Source organism: Mauremys reevesii, linkage group 3 (genome assembly GCF_016161935.1).
Source record: "Mauremys reevesii isolate NIE-2019 linkage group 3, ASM1616193v1, whole genome shotgun sequence".
Lineage (NCBI taxonomy): Eukaryota > Metazoa > Chordata > Testudines > Geoemydidae > Mauremys > Mauremys reevesii.
The window spans coordinates 3,211,889-3,233,295 of NC_052625.1; the positions used below are offsets into that span (position 1 = coordinate 3,211,889).

At 55.7% G+C, this 21,407-nt stretch overlaps 1 protein-coding gene across 3 annotated transcripts in view; it reads left to right on the plus strand.

Moving 5' to 3' along the window:
• Nucleotides 1–21,407, plus strand: part of LOC120400515 (phosphofurin acidic cluster sorting protein 1-like) — a 107,399-nt gene that overhangs the window by 60,629 nt on the left and 25,363 nt on the right. For all 3 annotated transcript variants that reach the window (XM_039529162.1, XM_039529163.1, XM_039529164.1), the window contains exons 2-5: nucleotides 5,971–6,058; nucleotides 20,224–20,313; nucleotides 20,802–20,927; nucleotides 21,138–21,300. In XM_039529162.1, coding sequence (XP_039385096.1) covers nucleotides 5,971–6,058; nucleotides 20,224–20,313; nucleotides 20,802–20,927; nucleotides 21,138–21,300 — 467 coding nt within the window. The remainder of the gene's footprint in view (nucleotides 1–5,970; nucleotides 6,059–20,223; nucleotides 20,314–20,801; nucleotides 20,928–21,137; nucleotides 21,301–21,407) is intronic.

Below are 21,407 nucleotides of genomic sequence, written 5' to 3' on the forward strand. Positions count from 1 at the left end.
GCTGCCTGGCTGGGGCGACAACTTGTCTTTGGGGAGTGGGTTTAGCCCCTCCCCAGACGAGCCTGGCAAATGCCCTTCAGGTGTGAGTTCAGCTAATGCTCAGAGCTTCACGCAGAATGTCCCCGGGACGTTCTTGCCCAGTGAGGGCTCAGCTCCCCGGCGTATTGGTACAGAGATGGTGGCAGTGGGGTGCGGGTGTGACGGCAGGGGGGCGTCCTGTCACACTAACGCAGTCTGTCTAGCACGTTTTAAACCCCACTGCAGGCAGGCAAGTTGTATTTTAACACCCAGCTGGCTGACACGTGTCCATGCGGGTTTTAGAACATGTGTTAGCTAACAGGTTACAAATGCCCCTTTTCGCCTTGTCTGGCCGAGCCCAGAGTCACTTCCTTGCTCTGGGTGGAATTCCCCCGTGGGCTCTCCGGGCTGGCATGATTCAGAGCACAGCGTTGCTGCCGAAGCTCTGTTCTGGCCCTCGCCCAGGGCTGAACGTCACCTCCCCCTGCTCTTGGCAGTTCACACCCCTGCAGTGGCCTTAGCCCCCTGTGCCGGAGCTTTTCCTGCTGTGTCGATTGTTCTCGGCCCTGACTCCACCCAGTAATGGTGGGGGCCGGCGGGCGGGCATGGCTCCGAGTCTTCTCTTTGCACTTCCTCCCCCCGTTCTGCAGGGCAGATGGCTGCTCGCCCTAGACCTGGCTGCCTGGCGCTGTGGTAGACGGGGGTGTATTCAGCATGCAGCCTAGGCTCGGTTTCCAGGCCTGGGTTACTCCAGGTCAGCTCATGAGCGGGTCTCTGCTGCTTCTTGCTCTTCAGCTTCAGCCATGGGTCAGCCCTGCTGGGAGATGCTCAGAAGGAGCTGGACGGCCTGAGGCAGCCAGGCAGAGGCTGGCTGAATACAAACTCAGACGTGGAGCTAGCCGGCAAAGGCAAAGAGGCTGCCGCAGTGGGGACCTAGGAGCCCTGTGGGCTCAGCCTCTTCCTGCCTCTCTCTCAAGCTCGTTTTAGGGGAGCCTGGTTCTTCCCAGCAGGTGTGTATTCCAGCGGCTCTGAGCCCTGCTCCCCTGGACAAATGGGAACAGCAGCCCTGCCTCTGTGTGGTTCTCTTCCTAGCCCTGGCCCTGGATTTACTGGGGACCAGCCCCACGCCCTCTGCTCTGCCCCCCTCGCCGTGTGCCAGAGCCCACTTCCCTGTGGCCGGCAGTGCAGCCCTAGTCCCCGAGCGCGTCTGGCTGGCGACAGCTGCTGTCGGCGCCAATCACAGGGCTCCCGTGGGCACCGCAAGGAGGCGCGGGGACTGGGACAGTGAACGCCAGCTCTGCTTGCTCAGCCGAACCACAGGCTTAGGTGCACTGCTCCCCTCTCCTCAGGCCCCGGTGCTGCAGCGAGGGGCTGAGTGCCCAGGGGGTCGGCAGGGGCAGGGTCTGCCCCACTCAGTGCAGGGGTGGAGAGCACGAGGCTGGTGCTGGGGAGGAAAGCAGGGAGTCGGATGTGCTCCCTCAGGCCGTCTGGCCCTTTGCTGTACCAGGGCTCTGGCAGCTGCCTGGCCCCTCGCTGACCCCCGCTTGCAGAGGAATTCGTTGGTGGTGCCCCTCCCCCTTGTGAATCACTGGCTCTGCCTTCCTGACAGCAGGGTGCTACCCTTTCAGAGGGCAGCCCGGGTCCCCTCCTGTGTGTGCCCCCCCCCCCAGCTGGAGTCTCTCCAGGATGCCTGGGCCTTCTGGAGTCCCAGGCCAGGAGGGTCCCTTGGGATCACCTCCTGTGACCCCCTGCCCTGGAGAGCACAGGCCAGAGACCTGTCCCCCGTCCCGGAGCAGAGCCTTTAGAGAGAGCCAATCTGGATTGAGAAGTGACCAGTGATGGAGAATCCACCGGGTCCCTGGTAAGTTGTCGATGGCAGGCTGTCCCCCAAGCGAGTAGGTGTTTTCCCCTTTCCCTCCAGGGGCACAGAGGGGCCTGAGCTGCTTTTCCTCCGCAGAGCTCGAGCCCTGGGATTCCCTTGCACTCTGACTCTGTGCCGGAGCCGTGGCTTTTCCAGCCAGCCGGGACTCATTGAAATCCCTGTCAAGCCTTGTAGAAATCAGCCAGAAGGCTCCCGTCACTGGGGAGCAATTACAATCACTCTCCTAGCCGGGACTCCTGCCGCAGGGGCGCAGCAGTTGCTAGACGGGATCAGAGCAGTGGTCCATCTAGGCCCGTCTCTGTTTCTGACACTGGCCAGGACCAGCCATGCCTACTGCAGAGAAAGATGCAAGAAACCCTCTGGCGGATGATTGACTCGCCTGCCCCATGGGCTCCGTCAATTTCAGGGCTGGCTTCTGCATGGCCACAGGAGGATTTCCACGACTTCCAAACGCTGATGGAGGCAGGGTGTTCTCCTTACGCAGAGCAGGGGCCAGCCATTGCTGGGTTCTGCTCCACGGTTGTCCTCGCTGGTATCTTGAGTTCCTCGGCTCCGGGGCGCTGGGCTCTGTCATTTGGGTCAGTCCGGGGGAGACCAGCCTCAGAGCTGATCCTGGCTGAAGAACTAGAGTGAAAGTACTAGCAGGAGCAGGGGAAGTAGTAAAGAGGCGGGAGTTAGAGAACTGCTGTTTGTAATCTGTCTAGCAAGGAGAAGAGAGGTTTGCAACACTGGGGAATGACAGTTACCTTGTGCAAAGCGCTAATGCGGAAGGCAAGGTGTTCAGAGGGGCCGCCCCCGCAGGCAGGCGTCCCGTCCCCAGACAATGAATGTGATACCGAAACCCCGAGAGCCTGGCAGTTACTGCCTGGGAAGTCCAGTGTAAATCTTTGGTAAAATAAAGCCATAACTATGAAGAGGGACAAGTTGCTAACCTGCCGGTGATACGTGTCCCATGAGCACCAAGCAGCCTTGGGGTTTGCAGAGAAAATCACACGAGGCAGACTGGAGCCCCTAGGATACAACAGGCTACAGTCCCACTGCCAGGGCTGTGCATTAATATCCCAACCCACAATACACCCAACCTTCTTCCCCACCCAGGCATGAACCCAGACCCCGAAAACAGAGCATCCTGCCTTCCTGAGGGACAGCGCAGCATGGGGAGAGTCCCTGGGCAGGAGCTTCGCAGAGCGAATGAGCACAAACGGGAAATAGAATGGGGGAGAAGGGAGGTCAGGCCTCTAATCAGCATGAAAAAGGGGGAAGGCAAATGGAGAGATGTTTTCTACGGCACTCTCCAAAATCCCACGGGGCAGGGAAGAGAGAGGTTTCTGTAGCTGCGAGATTTCCTAGCCAGGAGTGCTCAGATGTCTGTGCTTCATAGATTTAATTGTAAAGCCAGAAGGGACCATTAGATCATCTAGCCTGACCTTGTGTATAATGCAGGCCAGATAACGTCACCCACGTACCCCTTTATTGGCTAAAGCATCTTCCAGAAAGGCTCCAGTCTGGCTCTGAAGATCCCCAGAGATGGAGAATCCACTAGCCCTTGGGAGTTTGTTCCGGGGGTTGGTCACTGTTAAACATCGGGGCCTGATTTCTAACTGGAATTCGTCTGGCTTCAGCTTCCAGCCACTGGTTCTTGTTGTGCCTGTCAGGGCTAGACTAAAGAGCCCTTCAGCACCTGGCATTTTCTCCTTCACTGTAATCAAGTCTCCTCTCAATCCTTCTAATAAACCAAACTGCGCTCTTTCCGTCTCTCACGAGAAGGTGTTTCTCCAGCCCTTGAGCTATTCCGGTAGTGCTTTCCGGCACCCTCTCCAATTTTTCTACATAAAAAACCTGGACCCCAAAACCGGACACAGTATTCCAGTATCTGCCTCCCCAGTGCCGCATACAGAGGTAAAAATCACCTCTGTATCCCACTCACTCCTCCCGTTTGTTCATCCAAGGATCGCATCAGCCCCTTTCGCCACAGCATCGCACTGGGAGCTCATGTTGAGTTGTCTGTCCACAGTGAGATCCCAGCTCCTTTTCGGAGTCACTGCAAACCAAGGGCCAGTCCTGCCTTGCAGGGCCGGCCTACGTTCCTTGTTTCCAGATGTGTAACTTTGCATCTGACTACATTAAATCACATTTTGTTGGCATGGGCCCGGCTTACCAGGCGATCCAGATCACGCTGTATGACTGAGCCTTGTTCTCATCAATTTTGACCACTCTGCCAATGTGTCATCTGCAAATTTCATCAGCAGTGATTTTTATATTGGCTTCCAGATTATTGATAAAAATATTGGGGAGCACCAGGTCTAGTGCTGATCCCTGCTGAACCCACCAGGAAACAGTCTCATGTAAGGAGAACTGCTTTGGGGATCTGCCATTTAATGGGGCTTCACTAGTATTGTATAATGCTCGTTTTTTTGATGGAGCGTTGGATGGTGCTAAGTCGAAGGTCTTACCAAGGTCTCTGTATATTACATATGTGCAACTGCCTTGTCATCGCATCAAAGAATGAAATCAGGGTTGTTTGCCGATAACTATTTTCATAAAACCGTGTGGACTGGCATTAATTATTGACTGAATCCTAGATTAGCTTTTCCATTATTTTGCTGAGCATTGATGGCAGGCTCACTGGCCTCTAGCTATCTGGGTCAGCCTGCTGAGGAAGCCTGTGAAGTACATGCCAGGGCAGTGAGTCTGCCACTAAAATGTGAAGCGCACAGAATGTACAGATCTGGGAGAAAGGCAAGAGATGCCGAAAGAACCTCCTAGTATTTAGAGCCTGCGCCGCCTTTTCCAAAATGGCCAGGGTTCAAAAAAGAACTAGATAAGTTCATGGAGGACAGGTCCATCAATGGCTATTAGCCAGGATGGGCAGGGAGGGTGTCCCTGGCCTCTGTTTGCCAGAAGCTGGGAATGGGCGACGGGGGATGGATCACTTGGTGATTCCCTGTTCTGTTCATCCCCTCTGGGGCACCTGGCACTGGCCACAGGGAGAGGGGTCTCCTAGCAATCAGGGATTTCAGGTTCCCGTTGGTGCTTTTGGGCAGAGCCCTCCACATCTTCTGGGGAGCGACAAGCTCATCACCTTCTGGCCCTGTTGGATGCCCGGTATCCGAGCACACGACAGCCCAGCAGGCTGAGTTCGCAGTGCTCTGGAGCAGTGCAAGGCTGGGAAGCCTCGTCTGGGAGCTCCAGCCCTTCCAGCTGTGGGACCCCAGCGTAGCTGTGTCAAGGGCACTTAGACCTGCCCTGCAGCACCGCCTGCTGTCCATTCCCCAGCTCTTCATGCACCCTCCTTCCAGCCTGTAGCCACTCCTCGGTTCCCTGCCTGGCTCCCCCTGCTCTTCCACCCAGCCCCGCCGCTCTCTGCTCCAGGCCAGCCGAGCGCAGGCAGTGGGTGGTGGTTTGCAGGCAAGCTGTTAAACAGCTCATGCGACTCCTCTCCTTGGCAGAACCTGTGGGTTGGTTCAGGGGCTGGGCCTGGGGGAATAGGCAGTGCCACTTTCTGCCCAGCCTCCTCCCTCCCGTGGCGGGCACACAGCACGCCGGGATGGAGGGTGGGCTCAGGGCAGCCTGCTCTGGCCCCAGGGAGCGTCGGGCTGGGGTCCCCGTGCTCCTGGCTCAGCCAGGCCTGGGAGCATGAAGCTGCCCCAGGGAGCAAGCAGAGGCGTGATGTCTGAATGGGAATATTTGTCTTGTTAAGTCCCAGATCAGAGTGGATTTAAGTGCTTTAGTTTATAAATAAACAGGCCTGGCAACCAAGGTAGCTTTTCAGAGGGCTGGCAGCAGCCCTGCTGGGGAAGGATCTCTCCACCACGCGGCCTGTGACTTCCTGCCACACCGTAATCCCTTAATCCTACTTTAGCTGTTAATGTTCCTCCTTCCCTTTCTGCTCTGATCCGCTTTCCGGGGGGGGGCGTGAATCCCCCCGCTCCTCAGCTGAGTGTGCCTGTGGCGGGGAGAGGCGGCTGCGGCTGGGCGCCATCCCCGCTCCCGTCCGGACGCCTCGGACCATGCGGCAGGGCCCTGGGGATGGTGGTGCCTGAGTGTGTCCCATTCTCTCTGTCTTACAGGCTCTGCAGCCTGCGCCTGAAGAAGCTCACTGTGCTGAGGGAGCTGGACAAGGAGCTGAGCTCGGTGCTCATCGCTGTGAAGATTCAGGTGAGCCGCTGCCCCAGTGCAGCGCTTGGGGTGGGCAGGCTGGTGCCACGGGCGTTTTCTGCCCTCGTTCCCCTCTCTGCTCTGTTAGCGCCACTGTCGAGTCCCCGGGAGCAGGGTGAGCCCTGGTGCCAGTGGGACCAGCTCTCCCAGAGGTCAGTGGTGGCCAGGCCTGTGATGCGGGGCTGGAACCGGTCCTTTCCCCATCACCCTTGCTCGAGCATCCGCTCCTGTCCCTTGGAAGGTGGGAGGCAGCCCTGTGCGGGCGTTCCTTGGGCTGGTGGAAACAGCAGCCCCCGGGAAGGAGGCCCTAAGGGGCTGGATCTGAGCAGAGGGGCTCTCTCGGCTCCAGGCGTAGAGAGGGATGCCTGGCTGCCAGTGCTCACGGTTCCGCAGGCAGAAACCTCGGACTCCAGGTAGCTGTTCCCCTGCATTCTGCAGCCCTGGCTGGGCTCCTCCCTGCCTTCTGCCGCACCCCGCACCAGGGAAAGACTGCGGCATGCTGCCAGCGCTCCCCAGGGCTGTCACAGGCCCAGCCAAAACTAGCTAGTGTGCCCGTTGCCTCTCGGTCCCCCGCTGGGCCCTGGAGAGTGACGCCTCCACTCCCACCCCAGCATGGCCTCTGCCACACGTATCTGGCTCTGGCACAGCAATGGACCCCTCTGTCCGTGTGGGACGCCTGTGATGATGCTGACGCTTGGCCCTGGACCCAAGAGGCTCTGCTCTGCAGCTACCTGGATAGCGTCTGGAGGGCAGCAGAGCTGGGCGGGAAGCACCTGGCCTGCCTGAACACCTCGGCTCGGTCCTGCTTTGGGGCCTTCCATCTGGGGCTGTCCAATGCATTATACTGGGCCTCCCGAGCCCTAGGAGCTCCCTCCTTTCCTGCAGCTGCGCTGTGCCCTGCAAACGGCTCTGCACAACCGGCAGGGACACGAGGAGGGAAGGAGCTGGACTGCAGGGGATGTTCTAGGGAGGCAGGATGTAATGATTGGTGCTCAAACACCAGGGGAACGCTGTGGTTCTGGGGAGGAGAAAGCTCCCTTGGGTCTCCGGTGGTGCTGAGTGGTTAGGGTAACCTGTCACCGGCTCGGGAATGGCTGGTAATGACCACCGGAGCCAGGGGTTCGAACCCCAAACACAGCGTATAGCCCTGTCCTCCGGCAGGCAGCCCCGGGTCTGCTCCTCCCTCGCACAGCCTGGCACGCTGATAAAGGCTCACTGAATGCAACTGCCATGGGGCTGAGTCTCATCCCAAGAGAACCACACCGTGCTCAGCCCACCTGCCCGGTCTGTCTTAGGAACTCCTCGCTGCAGCCTGCGTGAGGAGCAGGAAGAGAACTGGGGAGCAATGCTGTGTGTGAGAGGGAGAGAGGCCAGCCTGGTGGAGGTGATTTTATTTCCTCCCTACAGCCTGTGCGTGGGTGTGATCTCCAGTGCCAGCCTCCCCTTTTTGTTGGTGTGGATGATCCTGCTGCCTTCTGTGAGGTGGGAGATCCCTCCTACCACCTCTTCTTTCTCACAGGGAGCAGGGATCTCTCTCCTTTCGCTGTGTCACACGTGCACAGACCCAGGAGGCATGTGTCATCCTGCCCCCTCCCCTTCTGGGTGTGTGAGAGGGATCCTCCCTTCCCAGAGTGCACAGGGGCCCCGTGATCCTGCCGCCATCCCGAGCAGCAGTCTCGGATGGAAGCTGTGGCTGCCATGGAAGCAGGGTGGGGCGAGGAGGCCAGAGAGCTCTTTGTGCTGCAGGCATTAGGGTTTAAAGCTGGATTAGCGGAGGAAGCCTGGGTATTAATGCTGCTCCAGAAGGGAGGGCTGGTCGTGCCTACCCCACTTGCCCTCCAGGATCCAGGCCGGAGCTGTAGGAAGTATGGGGCACCGGGGGGCCAGACAGCCTCTCCAGTCCTGGCCCCTCCAGTCAGTTCAGCATCCAGGGTTTTGTCCTGGTCTCGGTGCAAATACTCGCCTTGGGCTGTCTGAGACTCGTCTCGGGAGGTATTGGAGGTTGTTGGCGTTGCTATAAATCGCTACCGAGCCTTCCAGGAGACTTGAGAGCACCGCCCCTGCCACAGGCACTACCTGAGCAGAACCGGGCAGGGGGCTGGTGGCTGGGGGTGAGGAGGAGCTGAGACGGCTAGGCTGCTCCGCTAGCACTCTGCTGGTGTGACAGGAGAGCTCCTTGCAGGGCTGGGCTTGGCCAGGGGCTGAGAGGGGCAGGCAAGGCTGGCGAAGGCTGGAATCCCCTGGGTGGCTAACTGCATGTGACCTCTGTAGGGCTCTCCTGCCCCGGTCGCCTTTGTTCCTCTAAGTGCCCCGTGGGCCATGAGCCCTCCCCACTCTGCAGGTTCCCTTTCACTGCATTCCCCAGCCTTGCCCTCACTATGCCAGAGCCGCAGAGCTGAGCAGTTCCCCATGTGCAGCCCGACCCAGCTGGACACCGCTCGGTAGGAGCTGTATTTATTCTCACATGCTGCTATGTTGGGTCCCGAGCACGGCCCTGTGCTCCCCCTGCCCAAACTGTAGCTGTTGGCAAGCCAGGGACTGATCACTGGAACCAAGGCTGTCCTCTAGGAGCAGCTCTTCTGTGAGGTCCTCACTGCCTGCCGATACTCAGCCTAAAATGGCATTGCTGCTTGTTGGAGAAACCTGTCCGTGATTATGTCCAGGAATGTCTGGGCCCTGCCTTTGTTATTTGCACTTGTCCTCCAATCAATATCTGGGAAATTAAAATCTCCCATAATCACACAATTCCCAGTAGTATTTATTGAATTACAATGTTAGTGGTCTCTATTGGATCCTGGGGTGTGTTGCAGACTCCAGCACTATCCCAGTGGAGCCTCTGTTACCTTTCTCCTTCAAACTGATTTTGGCCCCAAGAGATTCTGTTTGATCCATTCTATCATTTCTAGTTTCTTTACATGGATTCATAGAATATCAGGGCTGGAAGGGACCTCAGGAGGTATCTAGTCCCACCCCCTGCTCAAAGCAGGGCCAATCCCCAGACAGATTTTTGCCCCAGATTCCTAAATGGCCCCCTCAAGTATTGAACTCACAACCTTGGGTTTAGCAGGCCAATGCGCAAACCACTGAGCTATCCCCCCACACCTTGTCTAGCTTGTCATTAATATACAATGCTACTCCACCACCTGTGCCTTTACGTCTGTCTTTCCTGTACTCCTGTCATGTTTACTATTCCACTATGTTTCCATTATCCCTATAGCATCTGGCTTCACTTCCTGCACCAGTGGTTCTAGTTCCTCCATTTTGTTCCCCAGGCTCTTTGCATTGGTGTACAAACGTCTTAGTTGTTTCTGCTCGGCTTCGCCCAGATTCCTCGCCCAATGATGTGCAGTCATTCCATTGTCAGCATCACCTACCTGACTGTTAGTGTGATTGGTATTGGCACTATCCTTCCTCTGGTTGTCCATTCTCCTACCCGTGTTCCTTTCTCCACTGCTGTATCCTCTTTTACTTGATTTTCCTCCCACTCAGCATTCGAATCAGGTGTGGAGACTATCTGAGCACCTCCGAACTGCCACCACTGATTTCCTGGTTTAAAGCTCTTTTAATCAGTTGTGCCAGCCTCCATCGCAGAAATCTATTTCCCTCCCTGCTCAGGTGGAGTCCATCCCATGGGAACAGTCCTCAGTCCATGAATGCCTCCCAGTGGTCAAACATCCCTAAGCCTTCCTTATAGCACCACTGCCTGAGCCATCTGCTGATCATCACAATCTCATCTCACCTTTGCCCCCTCAAGGGACAGGCAGAGCCCCACTGAAGATCACCTGAGCCTCCATTTCCTTAAGCGTCTTCCCCAGCTTGGCAGAGTCTCCCCTGATGCATTCCAACGAGACTCTAGCTGTGTCATTTTCCTATGTGAAGGACAATCAGTGGCTTCTTTCCTGTTCCCATTAGATCCTCTTCAGCCTCAGGTCCACATCCTACCTCTTAGCTCCCAGCAGACAGCGCACCCTTCTGTTCTCCGGATTTGCTCTGGTGCCAGGCTTGTCTGTTCTTCTCAGACCTGCCACTCCCTGGTGTCGGTGCAGTTCTTCAGCCTTCCTCTTCCTGTTCTTTCTGGCTGCACGTCCTTTTGTCTTGTCTTCTCCCTTGAAATCTTCTGCGAGTCGCCCTGTATCCGCCTGGGGCTCTGAATTCTGGCTGTCTCCATTGACGCTTCCCCTCATCTTGTAGGACTAGCTGCTCGTCTCTTCTTTGCCCTCCTGCCTTCACTCCCTGCCTGCTGTGCCCCATCTTCATTTTCTGAGTCAGCAAACCCGTTCCTGACCCCTCCTCCTCCTTCACTAGCTGGTCTTTTCCTCTGCCTGGTTCTCATAGTCACCTGCTTCCACTGGCCACTTTCCTCACCCAGCCGCCTCCCCTCAGAGTTCTCCAGTCCAGCCTGCATTTGCAAGTCTTGACTTTTCCCTTCAGCCTCCTCTCGCCTTCCCGTCATCATCTGCTCAAATCCCCTTTGAACCTCAACATAGTTCCACCCTGCATCTCCAGACTTCAGATCTCCTCTTCCCTCAGCTCTCTCAGCACTCGATACAAACAAAGCTCTTTTTGGGTACCCGCTCCTGGAGAATGCGCATCCTGCAGCTTCCACATCTGGCCACCTTCGTCTCTTCCATTCCTTGGGTCACCACCACGGCTGCCTCTGTAGCTGTCACAACCTTCCTGCCTAAGCTCCTGCCAAGGGAGAAGAAGAAAAGTCCAGCATGCTAAGAGAGGCAACCTTCCTAGATCAGCATGGTTTGTGCCAGGTCCCCCTGGTGATCTTACTGCATGAAGCCAACAATTTCGAGAGGCACCTTACCCTACTACAACCCCGTTCAAGTCAGCAGGGGATTGCGCTAGTGCCAGTGAAGTCATGTGAGAGTTGGAGCGATTGGGTTGGAGAGCTAGCTGCTAATGGCATTGGGTGTTACGAGTGACACTCGGCAATCCTAGAAGGGCAAGTAGCCTTAGTGAGTATTAACGGGCCCCGGCAGCTGACTCCAACAGTGCTTTGAAGCTGGGAAAAAGGAATGTTGGGTAACAGATGCAAGATGCCAGTCAAGAGATACAAGGTCTGCATTCAGCTGTGGGCTGGCCAGTCACCCCTCAGGCTCTCTAGGATTGAATTTCATCTGGGTTCTGCCACCTCCCGCCTGCGTGGCACCCAGTCGCCGTCAGTACCTGGCCCTACCCTTGCCTGCTTAGGCAGAGGAACTAACTAAATCTGCAGAGGGACAGAGCCCAAAATGGTACTGCCCCAGGATAGCTCCCAGTGGCCCTGCAAGCCAAGGGCCCCCAGCAGAAGCCTGTGAGATGCCTGACCTCAGTCCCTGCCACATGCTGCCCTGGACCCGTGAGCAGTGGGACAGGGGCCCCGGTTGGAAAAGGCTCCAAGGCGGATGGCACCGAGGGCACAGCAGCAATGATGGACAGTGCTCAGGTTCCGGAGGCGCAGTAATAAGACCCCTCTTGTGGTGCAGTCGAGAACAGATGCTGCTTCCTGGCTGCCGATGTTGCTCCTCTGAGAGCGCATCACCAGCTCCTTCCACTGCCTGAGCTCCCACGTGTAAACCAGCACCTGTGCTGGGATGGAGAAATGGCCCAGGCAGCCAGAGCTACCGAGGAATTGTGATCATCACTGGGTAATCCCGCCAGGAACTGTGGGCCCCCCAGTGCGACACATTTCTCTGACTAACAGGGCCAGTAAATAGGCAGAGATTGTTCTACCCACTGGTCTGAAAAGGGGATTGAGGAAAGAAATTCCCATGGCCTTTGAGAGAGCACAGAGAAAAATCAGTGCCTTGGGTGACACCGCCCCAACCCACCCTAGATGGAGGAAGCTGTGCTGGGGCCGGGGCCAGCCGCTGCCTTATTTACAACCCTCATCGCTAACACGCTGCTGCATCCAGCACAAAATGCTCCCCGGCATTACAGAATTAACTGGATGCCAGGGAAGAGGGAGAAACAGCTCATTAGCTGAATTTGCAGATGACACTTAATGAGGAGTTGTCAGGGGAATGAAATGATAATACAAAGGGAGCTAGCGTGGTAAGAACTCTGGGCAGAGAGCGCAGCCAGAGTCATCCTTAAAAAGCTGCTGCTGATCCATCTGGGGGGAGCTGCAAACACCGGCCCTCCCTGGGAGGGAGAGGAATGCGCCACCGTCTCTGGGTGTAAGGAGGTGGCGATGGAACCAGCAAATAATTCTCTCCCTGTTGCAGCCTCTGGAGCATGCCCAGAGCGTGAGCTCCGATGGCCGGCTTGCTGCGCGAGCCTCTCCCTGCACAGGTGAGCAGAGCCCCGCGCTCCCAGACAGACACCACCCTGCTGTGGCATTGCATCCTCACTCATCGGATGCTCAAGCCAGGCTGTTCAATCCCCTTTTGTTTAAATGACCTTATAGGCCAAAGGGCCCATCCCAGCTGCGGGCTGCAAGTTAACTGGGCCAGTTCTAACCTGTCAGGAGTGACCAAAAGCTGATGGTGGCTGGAGACCTGTGTGACACGAGCTGGGGGTCTCTGTGCAGTGGGAAGGGCTCCATTGCAGGTGGCCTGATCGCCACTGGGCTAGTGTGGACTGCGGAGAGGCTAAGGAGCGACCTGGCTCGCTCTGGAGGTGAGTCGGGGTGAGTGGCATCGGGAGGGTACGAGGGGAGGCCGCCCTGCTGCCGTCCATGTTGTATCTGTTCCATGGACGACCAAGGTCTCCTGCGCTGCCCATCCAGCGTGGTAATTACACGCCCTCGACAAGGTGCTTTGGATAGGCTCTGGCTCAGTGTTGGCAGGCTCTGGGGAGGCCAGGCTGCTTAGCTGGATGCATCTAACAGTTGCCTTGAAAAGTACAACCTGTGCTGCCTCCTTCCCGAGCGTCCTCTCCCTGCTGCTGCTTCCATTGTGCCCATTCAGGACCAGGATTCTCCTGCATTTGCCATGCTCTCTGCCTCCCCTCTCACTCCCGCAGGGGAGGCATCTCTGGGGAGCTTTGCCTTTTCTCCTTTCTCTTTTTTGTCTCCTGCTGCTTATTATTTCCTCTCTGTCTGACTGCCAGCATTGCTGGTTTCTGTATGGGCCTCTTCATCCATCTGTCCCTTCTGGGTCCATCTGATCTGATGTCACCTGTACCAGAAACCCTAGAAACCAAAACCTCTGCTGCTGCTTGGGGAGGGAGGACTGTGCAGTGGCTAGAGCAGAGCTCTGGGGAGTCAGCTATTCTTGGGGAAGGCACTTTAGGTATTGGCTCTGTGCTGCCAAGTCAAGCCAGTGCTGCTGTCCTACCTCACTGGATCTCTGGGAAGTGCTTTCAGAGCCTCAGCTGCAAGGATGCAGTTGTCATCTCCTGAGTCCCCTCTCTTGTGCTGGACCCTGGCACTGGGGTTTCTCCTAGTTCCGGTATGTTCTGTTCGCCTCTGTGCTGAGGAGCTGCCTGGAGGCCCTCCATGGAAGGGAATGAGGAATAGGCTGGTCAGTGACACGTTTACAGCCTCGATGGGAAATGTTGGGCTGCTGCTTTGACCAAGCCAGGGAGCTGGAAAGGGGGTTGGGGGTTGAAGGGTTTTTCTGTCTGTGCATGCGCAACCCCAACCCTGTGTGGCCTGGAAAACCAGGACCGCTGCAGGGGCCCAGAGAGATGGACGGGGGTTGGAGTCACTGCCTTGGCACCCGTTCACCCTGTGAGAAGGGAGGGTGCAGACACCCTTCCATGTACAGCATGAGAGCTGACGGGGCCTGGAGGGGGGGCCTTGAGCAGCACCTGGGGGCTGGTCTCTATTCAGACTTTCACTGCAGTAACAAAACGTGTGACTGAACCCCCCTGAATGATTGGGGTGCAGGTTGGCACAGAGACACGTATTGCGGGAGGAAAGCAGCCAGCGCTCGTTCGGACAGACACAGGGTACCGGACAGCTGTACGGCTCTGTGCACTAGATGCTGGGGCTGCAGACGTTCCCACAGTGCCACCAAGAGGCCATGCAGCGGCACAGCCAGGGAGCACTGTGGTGAGTAGGTGCCACAGAAAGTACCACCCAAGGGAGCCAGAGCAACAGTACCCTGCAGTCCTCTGGTTGGCCAAGTGCCCTGTTTAATCCCGGGGGTTGCCCGGGCAACCATACAGGGTTGTGGCCTGCTGCAACATCAGACTTTGCTTGTCGCCTGATCTCCGGTCTCTGATCCCAGACTGACTCTGACTGGCCTGACTCCTGTCTCCTGCCTCTGGCCTGGTTCTACCTCTGACCTCCGGTCTCTGACCCCGACCCTGACTCCGGCCTGGTTCTACCTCTGACCTCCAGCCTCTGACCCTGGCCTGACCCCAACCCTGCTTCTGGCCTGGTTCTACCTCTGGTCTCTGAACCAACCCTGCTTCTGGCCTGGTTCTACCTCTGGTCTCTGAACCAACCCTGCCTCTGGCCTGGTTCTACCTCTGACCTCTGGTCTCTGACCCTGGCCTGACCCTGACCCTGCCTCTGGCCTGGTTCTACCTCTGACCTCCAGTCTCTGATCCCGTCCTGACCCTGATTCCAGCCTGGTTCTACCTCTGACGTTCGGTCTCTGACCCTGTCCTGACCCTGATTCAAGCCTGGTTCCACCTCTGACGTTCGGTCTCTGACCCCAGTCTGACTGTGACCCCAACTCTTGCTTACTAAACCTGGCTCTTGTGATTCCTCCAACTCCTGCTCAGCAACTATAGTCCCTGAGGTGCAGATCCTAGCTGAGCTGTGTTGAACACTAGGCCAGACAGTCTATGCACCAGTCCCTTATGCAAACTGATGTTAGCCACATCCGTTCCCAAACAAGGCCTTGTCCACCAGCTGTGTGGACATTCTTATTTCACTTTAAACCAAGCTTGGTTTGGTTCATCTTAAATCAGATCAGGAGTCAGTTTAAACCACTCTAATGCTGGCATGAGGGCAAGCCCCAGCGTGGCCATGAGAGAACTGTTAAGTTAAACCATTGCCCCGCTCTCCTGTAGATAAGGCCTCTGAGTTGCGCACAGGCTATGTCTATGTGACGAGCTAGAGTTGTGATGCCCCATCTCGTGTACAGTAGAAATCGCTGGATAGCCATAGTAGCACAGGTAGCAGCATGAGCACACACCCACTGGGTGTGTACTCTGCACGGCCGAGCTAGGCCTCCACTGCTGCTGGTCTTCTGTTTACACTCCCACAAGCTCGGCCAGGGCTGGGGAATCGCAGTGTGGACATAGCCATGGAGTGGCACCGAAGTAACAAAAGGTGTGAGGTGAAGCCTGTGGAGTTATTGCAGTTTCAGTTGCTGTGTAGACAAGGCCTCGCCTGAGCCAGGACAAGTCTGTGTGCACCTCAGCCTGCACTACACTACCCAGGGGAGCACTCGCTACCCAGCAGCTCAGGAACGTGGCGAGGTTTCTGCTGCCCTAGCTGGAGGCTGGAGGCTGGGTGGACACCACGGGGCTCTTCTGCCTCTCTTAGACGCTGCTGAGCAGGAGGCATGGAACGGGGGCGCTCCTGGGTGTTTGAATGTCACTTCCAGCTCACAATGCAAGCGATCTGCTTTGCAGAAAGGTTCTTTGATACACTCTGTGGATTAACATGATTTTAAAACTAATTAAAAGGGTATTACCAGCAAAGGGGATAAGAGTTTGGACAGGCATGTATTAGAGCTGCTAATGCCAAGCGAGAAGTCCCTTCAGCTGCACTAATCCACTTGCTTTCACAGCAGAAGTGAAACAGTGCAGTTAATCTTGCTGGTCGGGGAATTTTTAGCAGAAGGGGATCTGTGTAGTATTTGATCTGTGGGACCTGACTCACATTCATTCTGTAAAGTTTAATAGGTTCAGTTAGGTTTTGCTTCTTCTGTCCTCTTTGCACTTCCCGCTAGGCTGAAGAGAACCTCTGTGAATTGAGCAGAGCTGGGGGGATCTGCTAATGCAGCTAATGGTTGTAAATCAGAAAGACTTCTCTGCAATGGCAGAGTGGCAGCCAGAGAAAGGAATCAGCCTAAACTCCCTGTGTGCAGAATACCGCACGGTGGCTCAGACCCTGCCAGCTACATGTGCTGACATATTCTCCTCCAGGGGGAAAGGACACAAGCCAGCCAGTGTCAGCAGCTGTTGGACTGGTTGAAATAGAGGGCGCAGAGAGAAGAACCTTTTGTGGTCACTGAGCTGTGCCCAGACATTACGGTGCTGGGCGCTGGTACAAAGCCCGTGGGTAGGCAGAGGAAGCAAGATTTTCAGCTCCAGTATCAGATCAAGGATGGCTGAGGTCAAAATGGCCAAGCCCTGACCAGGGTTACTGACAGCATCTGGGCTTCACCCTGACCGACTTTCAAAAAACCTTCAGAATCGACAAAGCCGGTCCCACCTACAGGATGGGGAGTTGTCCTTTGGAAAGCAGTGAAAAAGGCTTACGAGTCATGGTGGAACCATCTAAACATGAACTCCGAGTGTGATGCAGTGGCTGTGCAGGCTAATGCGGTCCTTGCAATCCGGATGGATAAACTGAAGAATATCAAGTGGGAGTAAGGAGGTGGTATTTATAACCTCTGGGTAGAGCATTACTGAGACCACTGCTGGACACGGTGCCCATTTCTAGTGTTCACACTTCAAAGAGGACGTAGACAAATTGGAAAGAGCCACAAGAATGATTCGAAAACTTGCCTGACGCTGAGACTGAAGAGGCTCAATGTATTTGGCTTATTAAAGAGATGGTTGAAGGGGGATTTGATCAGTCTGTAAGTAGCTCCGTGGGGAAGATGTTTCTGATAGCAGCTGGGTTGGCCCTTCAGTCTAGCAGAAAAAGACCTAACAAGATTGAATGGTAGGAAGCTGAAGCTAAATATATTCAAACTAGAAATAAGGTGCAGATTTTTACGTGAGGATAATTAACCATTGGACGATTTACCTAGGGATGGGGGATTCTCCATTGCTTGGGAATCCTAAGATCAAAACGGGAGATCTTCCTAAAAGACATGTCGTAGCACAACCAGAAGACATGGGCTTGATGCAAAAATTACTGGGTGATGTGCTGTGGCGCGTGCTGTCCAGGAGGTCAGATAAGATGATCACAATAGTCTTGGAATCTATGAATAATCTATCTTAGGGATCAAGTCTCTTCTTAACCTTCTCTTTGATGAACGAAATAGATGGAGCTTCTTCAGTCTCTCACTGTAAGGCAGAATTTTTCTTGTGCCTTTTCTCTGCACGCTCTCCAATTTGTAACCGATGGTTTGAAGTGTGGACACCACGGCTGGACAGTGTCTAATAACAGTCTCATCAGTGCTGTAGACAGAGGAACTATCACCTCCCTACTGTTGCTCAGTATTTCCCCACTTGTACATCCAAGGATCATGTTAGCTCTTAGCCACAGCATTGCACTGGGAGCATGTGTTCAGCTGGTTTCCACCATTCATCCTAAGTCCTTTCCAGTTGCTGCTTTCCAGGGTATAGTCCAGCATCCTATAACTGTGACCGACACTCGGGGTTCCTAGAGGTAAGACCTTGCATTTGGCTGTATTGAACTGCATCTTTGATTGTGTCCCACTCACTCAGTGATACAGTGCAGTGACCTCCCCCCACCCCACCAGCCTTGTGTCATGTGCAAACTTCATCACCAAAGATTTAATTTTTTTTTTCCAAATCGTTGAGAGTGTTGGGCTGAGAATTGATCCCTGTGAGACCTCCCCCCACCTGATAATTCCCTATTAACAATTACCATGTTGAGGTCTAGGAGTTGGCCAGTTTCTAACTGGTGCTACATGGATTCTCTCTGGTGCTAGTTTGTTAATCAGAATGGGCTGCAGTCTGAAGCCGGGTCCCTGACAGATGTGCAAGCACTGGATATGATGTCAGCACCGTTACCCTTATAGGCCAGACTTGTCATTTTCTCCAAGGAAGTTGATTGTAAATTTGCTCAAAGCATCTGCCAAGACGTCGTCTTTCCCCGGCGGATGAGTCACTGGAGCAATCCAGGGTGGATGCTGTGCTCCCAAAGCAGGAAAACTCCCTGACGCAGCTGGCTAGAAAAATCCTGCCTTGGCAGTACATCACTGGGGCTGTCTGTCAAAACTTGGATGGGTTTGGATGTAATCAGAGAGAGAGTCTTGCAGGCCAGACAAATAGCACATGGATGTGGAGCCTTGTCCACTGCAAAGCTTGCAAACCTGGAAGGGGTGGAGGTCTAAGTGTGTCACTGTCTGGGACTGTTACTGCAGAGAGGCAGGGAAGTCCTCCCTTGCCTTTTGCAATAAAGCCCCCTCAGCGTCCAAAGACGTGTTGGGGTGGTACATCCCCAACTAGCCCTCCAGAGGCTCAGAGGTAGCCTGGTGAAAGGTGCTGGTCAGTTGCACTGGTAAAGAACCTGTCACAGCTTTGGCATCTCAGAGCTCCAGTGACCCCACCTTGTGTGAGGATGAAAATGAACCAGTCCTCATTCCACTCCTTGGAACTTTGTCGAGTCAGCTTGCAAACCTTCCAGAGGACCCAGGTCTGGAAACACAGCTGGATGCCTTGTACTGATGATGGGCGTGCAGGGAATCGTGCATGCCCAACAAGATTAAGGTGTTACTAAAGCCCTTGTTTACTGTATTACAACACTAAACAGATTGGTGCAGGTTTGTGTTACATTTTCACTGGCAATTACCATTGTAACAACCATCCTTTAAAACCTTGTATTAAATACACACAAGAAAAACACAGTCAAAGTATTTGAAACATGAAGTTACGTAAGAATTTCATTGTCACAATGTCCGTGATTCCCTTTCCCTCTGGTTGTCTGGAGTATTTATAGGAAAACTCTCCTGCAGGCCAGTCTCTTTAAATAGCCCTAAAGCTGGAGCTCGCTGCCCTTTGGGGGAGAAAGGAGACGTTCCGGGAGATGTTCTTGTTTGCCGCTATGGATGTTGTTTGCTGTAAGGCAAAGGCCTAGCACACAATAACCAAACCAGAGAAAGCATTGTCTGTCTGCTGGCCTTTCTCGCTTGCTGGCCCGCTGGGGAGTTCCAGCACACAGTGTCCGTCTTAGCTCCTCTGAGCCCTGGTAGATGTCTGCCTATGGCAGGCTGTCAGAGGCACTGCGTTAGCTGCCTCTCCGGTCCCAGGGTCACCGCAATGTTGCAGGATTTAGGCGAGCCTGGCAGAGGTTCTCTTCTCTGGTTCTCTTTCTGGTCCCCTCCGGTCAGGTCAGGGCAGCGAAGGCGTTTGGATGGGATGGTGGATCCAAAGGTCATGGTGTGTTGAGGTGTGTGTCTGGGATGCTGTCTCTGCAAGGGCACACATTGCTGCATTCGTTGGCCTTTGTTGCTCCGGGTTAGCTCTGCGAATCCTCTCTTCAGGGCATTTCTGATTCCTTCTCCTGGACTCCGCTCAGGTGACTCTGATGGCAAAGTCCCTGACCGTTATGTGAGCAGTTTGCTGGGTTCAGCGGGGAGGCAGCAGCCGCAGGTGAGCTGGTTTCGGGAGTCAGATGAAGAGGATCTGGCTCTGTCAGGAGGGCGTGTCCATCTCGGTGTGTGCACGGGGGCTGGGGTTCCCAGACAGTACAGTCTCGAGCTTTTCCTGGTGGGCTGCAAGATGATCCATGCTCTGTGGGGACCTTCCCTTGCAGATGGCTGGAGAGCACTGGGTCAAGCCATTGTCCTGACTGAGAAATGACTCTCAGGACTGCGTTGTTGTTGTCTCATGTCCCATGTGCTGCCCGGTCTCCTGGGCCCTCCCTTCCAGCTGTGTCTGTGCTCAGGAGAGGACAGTGGTGTCTAGGCTTTGATCAGGAATCAGTGCGGGGGGGATGCCTGGGGGTGGGGGCTCAGCTGGAAGAAGCCTCTCTCCTTGTGTGCCTTTGCTGAGTGCTAACTAGGGGGCGGGGTGGCTCTGAGAGCCAGGAGAGGAGCGGGATTGGTGAGGCAGAAGCTAGGGGTCGGGGAGATTTCCTAGGAGGCTAGAACAGTCTTCCAAGAGAAGTGGTGGAAACTCCATCACTAGGCTGGATAAGCCCTTCCCCATGTTCTGCAGGGAACGATCTCCGGTCCCCGAGGAGGCGGACTGCATGGGCCCTACCGTCTGTCTCCACCCTTCATGATTCGCTGGAGGTGGAGAACCCCTGGTGTTACACCTGCCATTTAGTGTATCGAACGCGCGTCTCCAGCTGAGCGGCTCTGCTTGCCGCCCGTCCCTCCATGCCTCTCCTGATCTCGTTGCAGGGTTCAAAGCGAGTCCTGCGATCCAATGAATACGTCCTTCCACCCGGGGGCCTGATGGAGACTGACCTGGAACTGACTTTTTCTTTACAGGTAACATGCACCTTGCTAGCCTGGATGCAGAGCACCCAGCCTCAGCAGGATCTGACGCTCCTTGTACCACCTCGGGTCCCTTCCCGACAGCAGGGAATTCAGGGGGAACTGAGCAGGAGCCCAGTGGTGATGTCTCTGGGCGCTTTAATCCCTGCGGGGTGCACGTGCGATGCAGGGAATGCGCAGTCGGGGTCGTGACTGTCAGCTCGGGGCTGATTGCATCTCCATGCCGCCTGCCGCTGCTCTGGGCACCTCGCTCTGCCTCGCCCGTGCAGTGTGGGCGGAGGAGATGTGGAGGGTGAAGCGGGTTTGCCTGAGGCCTGGGGGGTGGGGGGAAGCGAGCTGCTCAGGGTGGGCCGGGGCTGGGGGGCTGGAAGGAGGTTGGGGTGCAGGCTTAGGAGCTGATGGGGCTGTGGTTGCATGAACACTTGGCCGGCCTGTGTAGCTCTCCTGCCCTGCCATGGCTGAGTGTTTCCCTCCCCCCGTAGTACCCGCATTTCCTGAAGAGAGATGGCAACAGGCTGCAGATTATGCTGCAGCGAAGGAAGAGGTACAAGAACCGCACAATCCTGGGCTACAAGACTCTGGCGGTGGGAATCATTAACATGGCGGAGGTAAGCGGCGCCGGTGGGGACCAGCTGCGATGCCTGGAGCTGGGCAGCAGGAGCTGCTGCTGGGAGCAGCTGGCCCAGGGGCTGCGCTGGCCTGGGAGCTCTGCCCACTGAGCGGCTGGTCAGCGCGTGCGAGGCAGCCGCGGGGGGCGCAGGCATTGCTGGCTGCGTGCTGGGCGGCCGTCACTGCTCGGTGTTTGTCTGCTCGCCCAGGTGATGCAGCACCCCACAGACGGAGGGCAGCTTCTGGGCCTCCACAGCAACATGAAGGATGTGAGCATCCGAGTGGCTGAAATCAGCATCTACTCCCTGTCCAGCCAGCCCATTGACCATGAAGATGGCAGCGTCCCCTCCGGCCCCAAAATCAAAGCCTCAGGTACGTATCTCTCAGCCCAGACGAGACGCGTGCGCTCCTCTCTCCCCACTCTCAGCCTAGCTTTCCCCGGGCTCCTCTGGGGCAGGGATGTGGGGGATACCCCACAT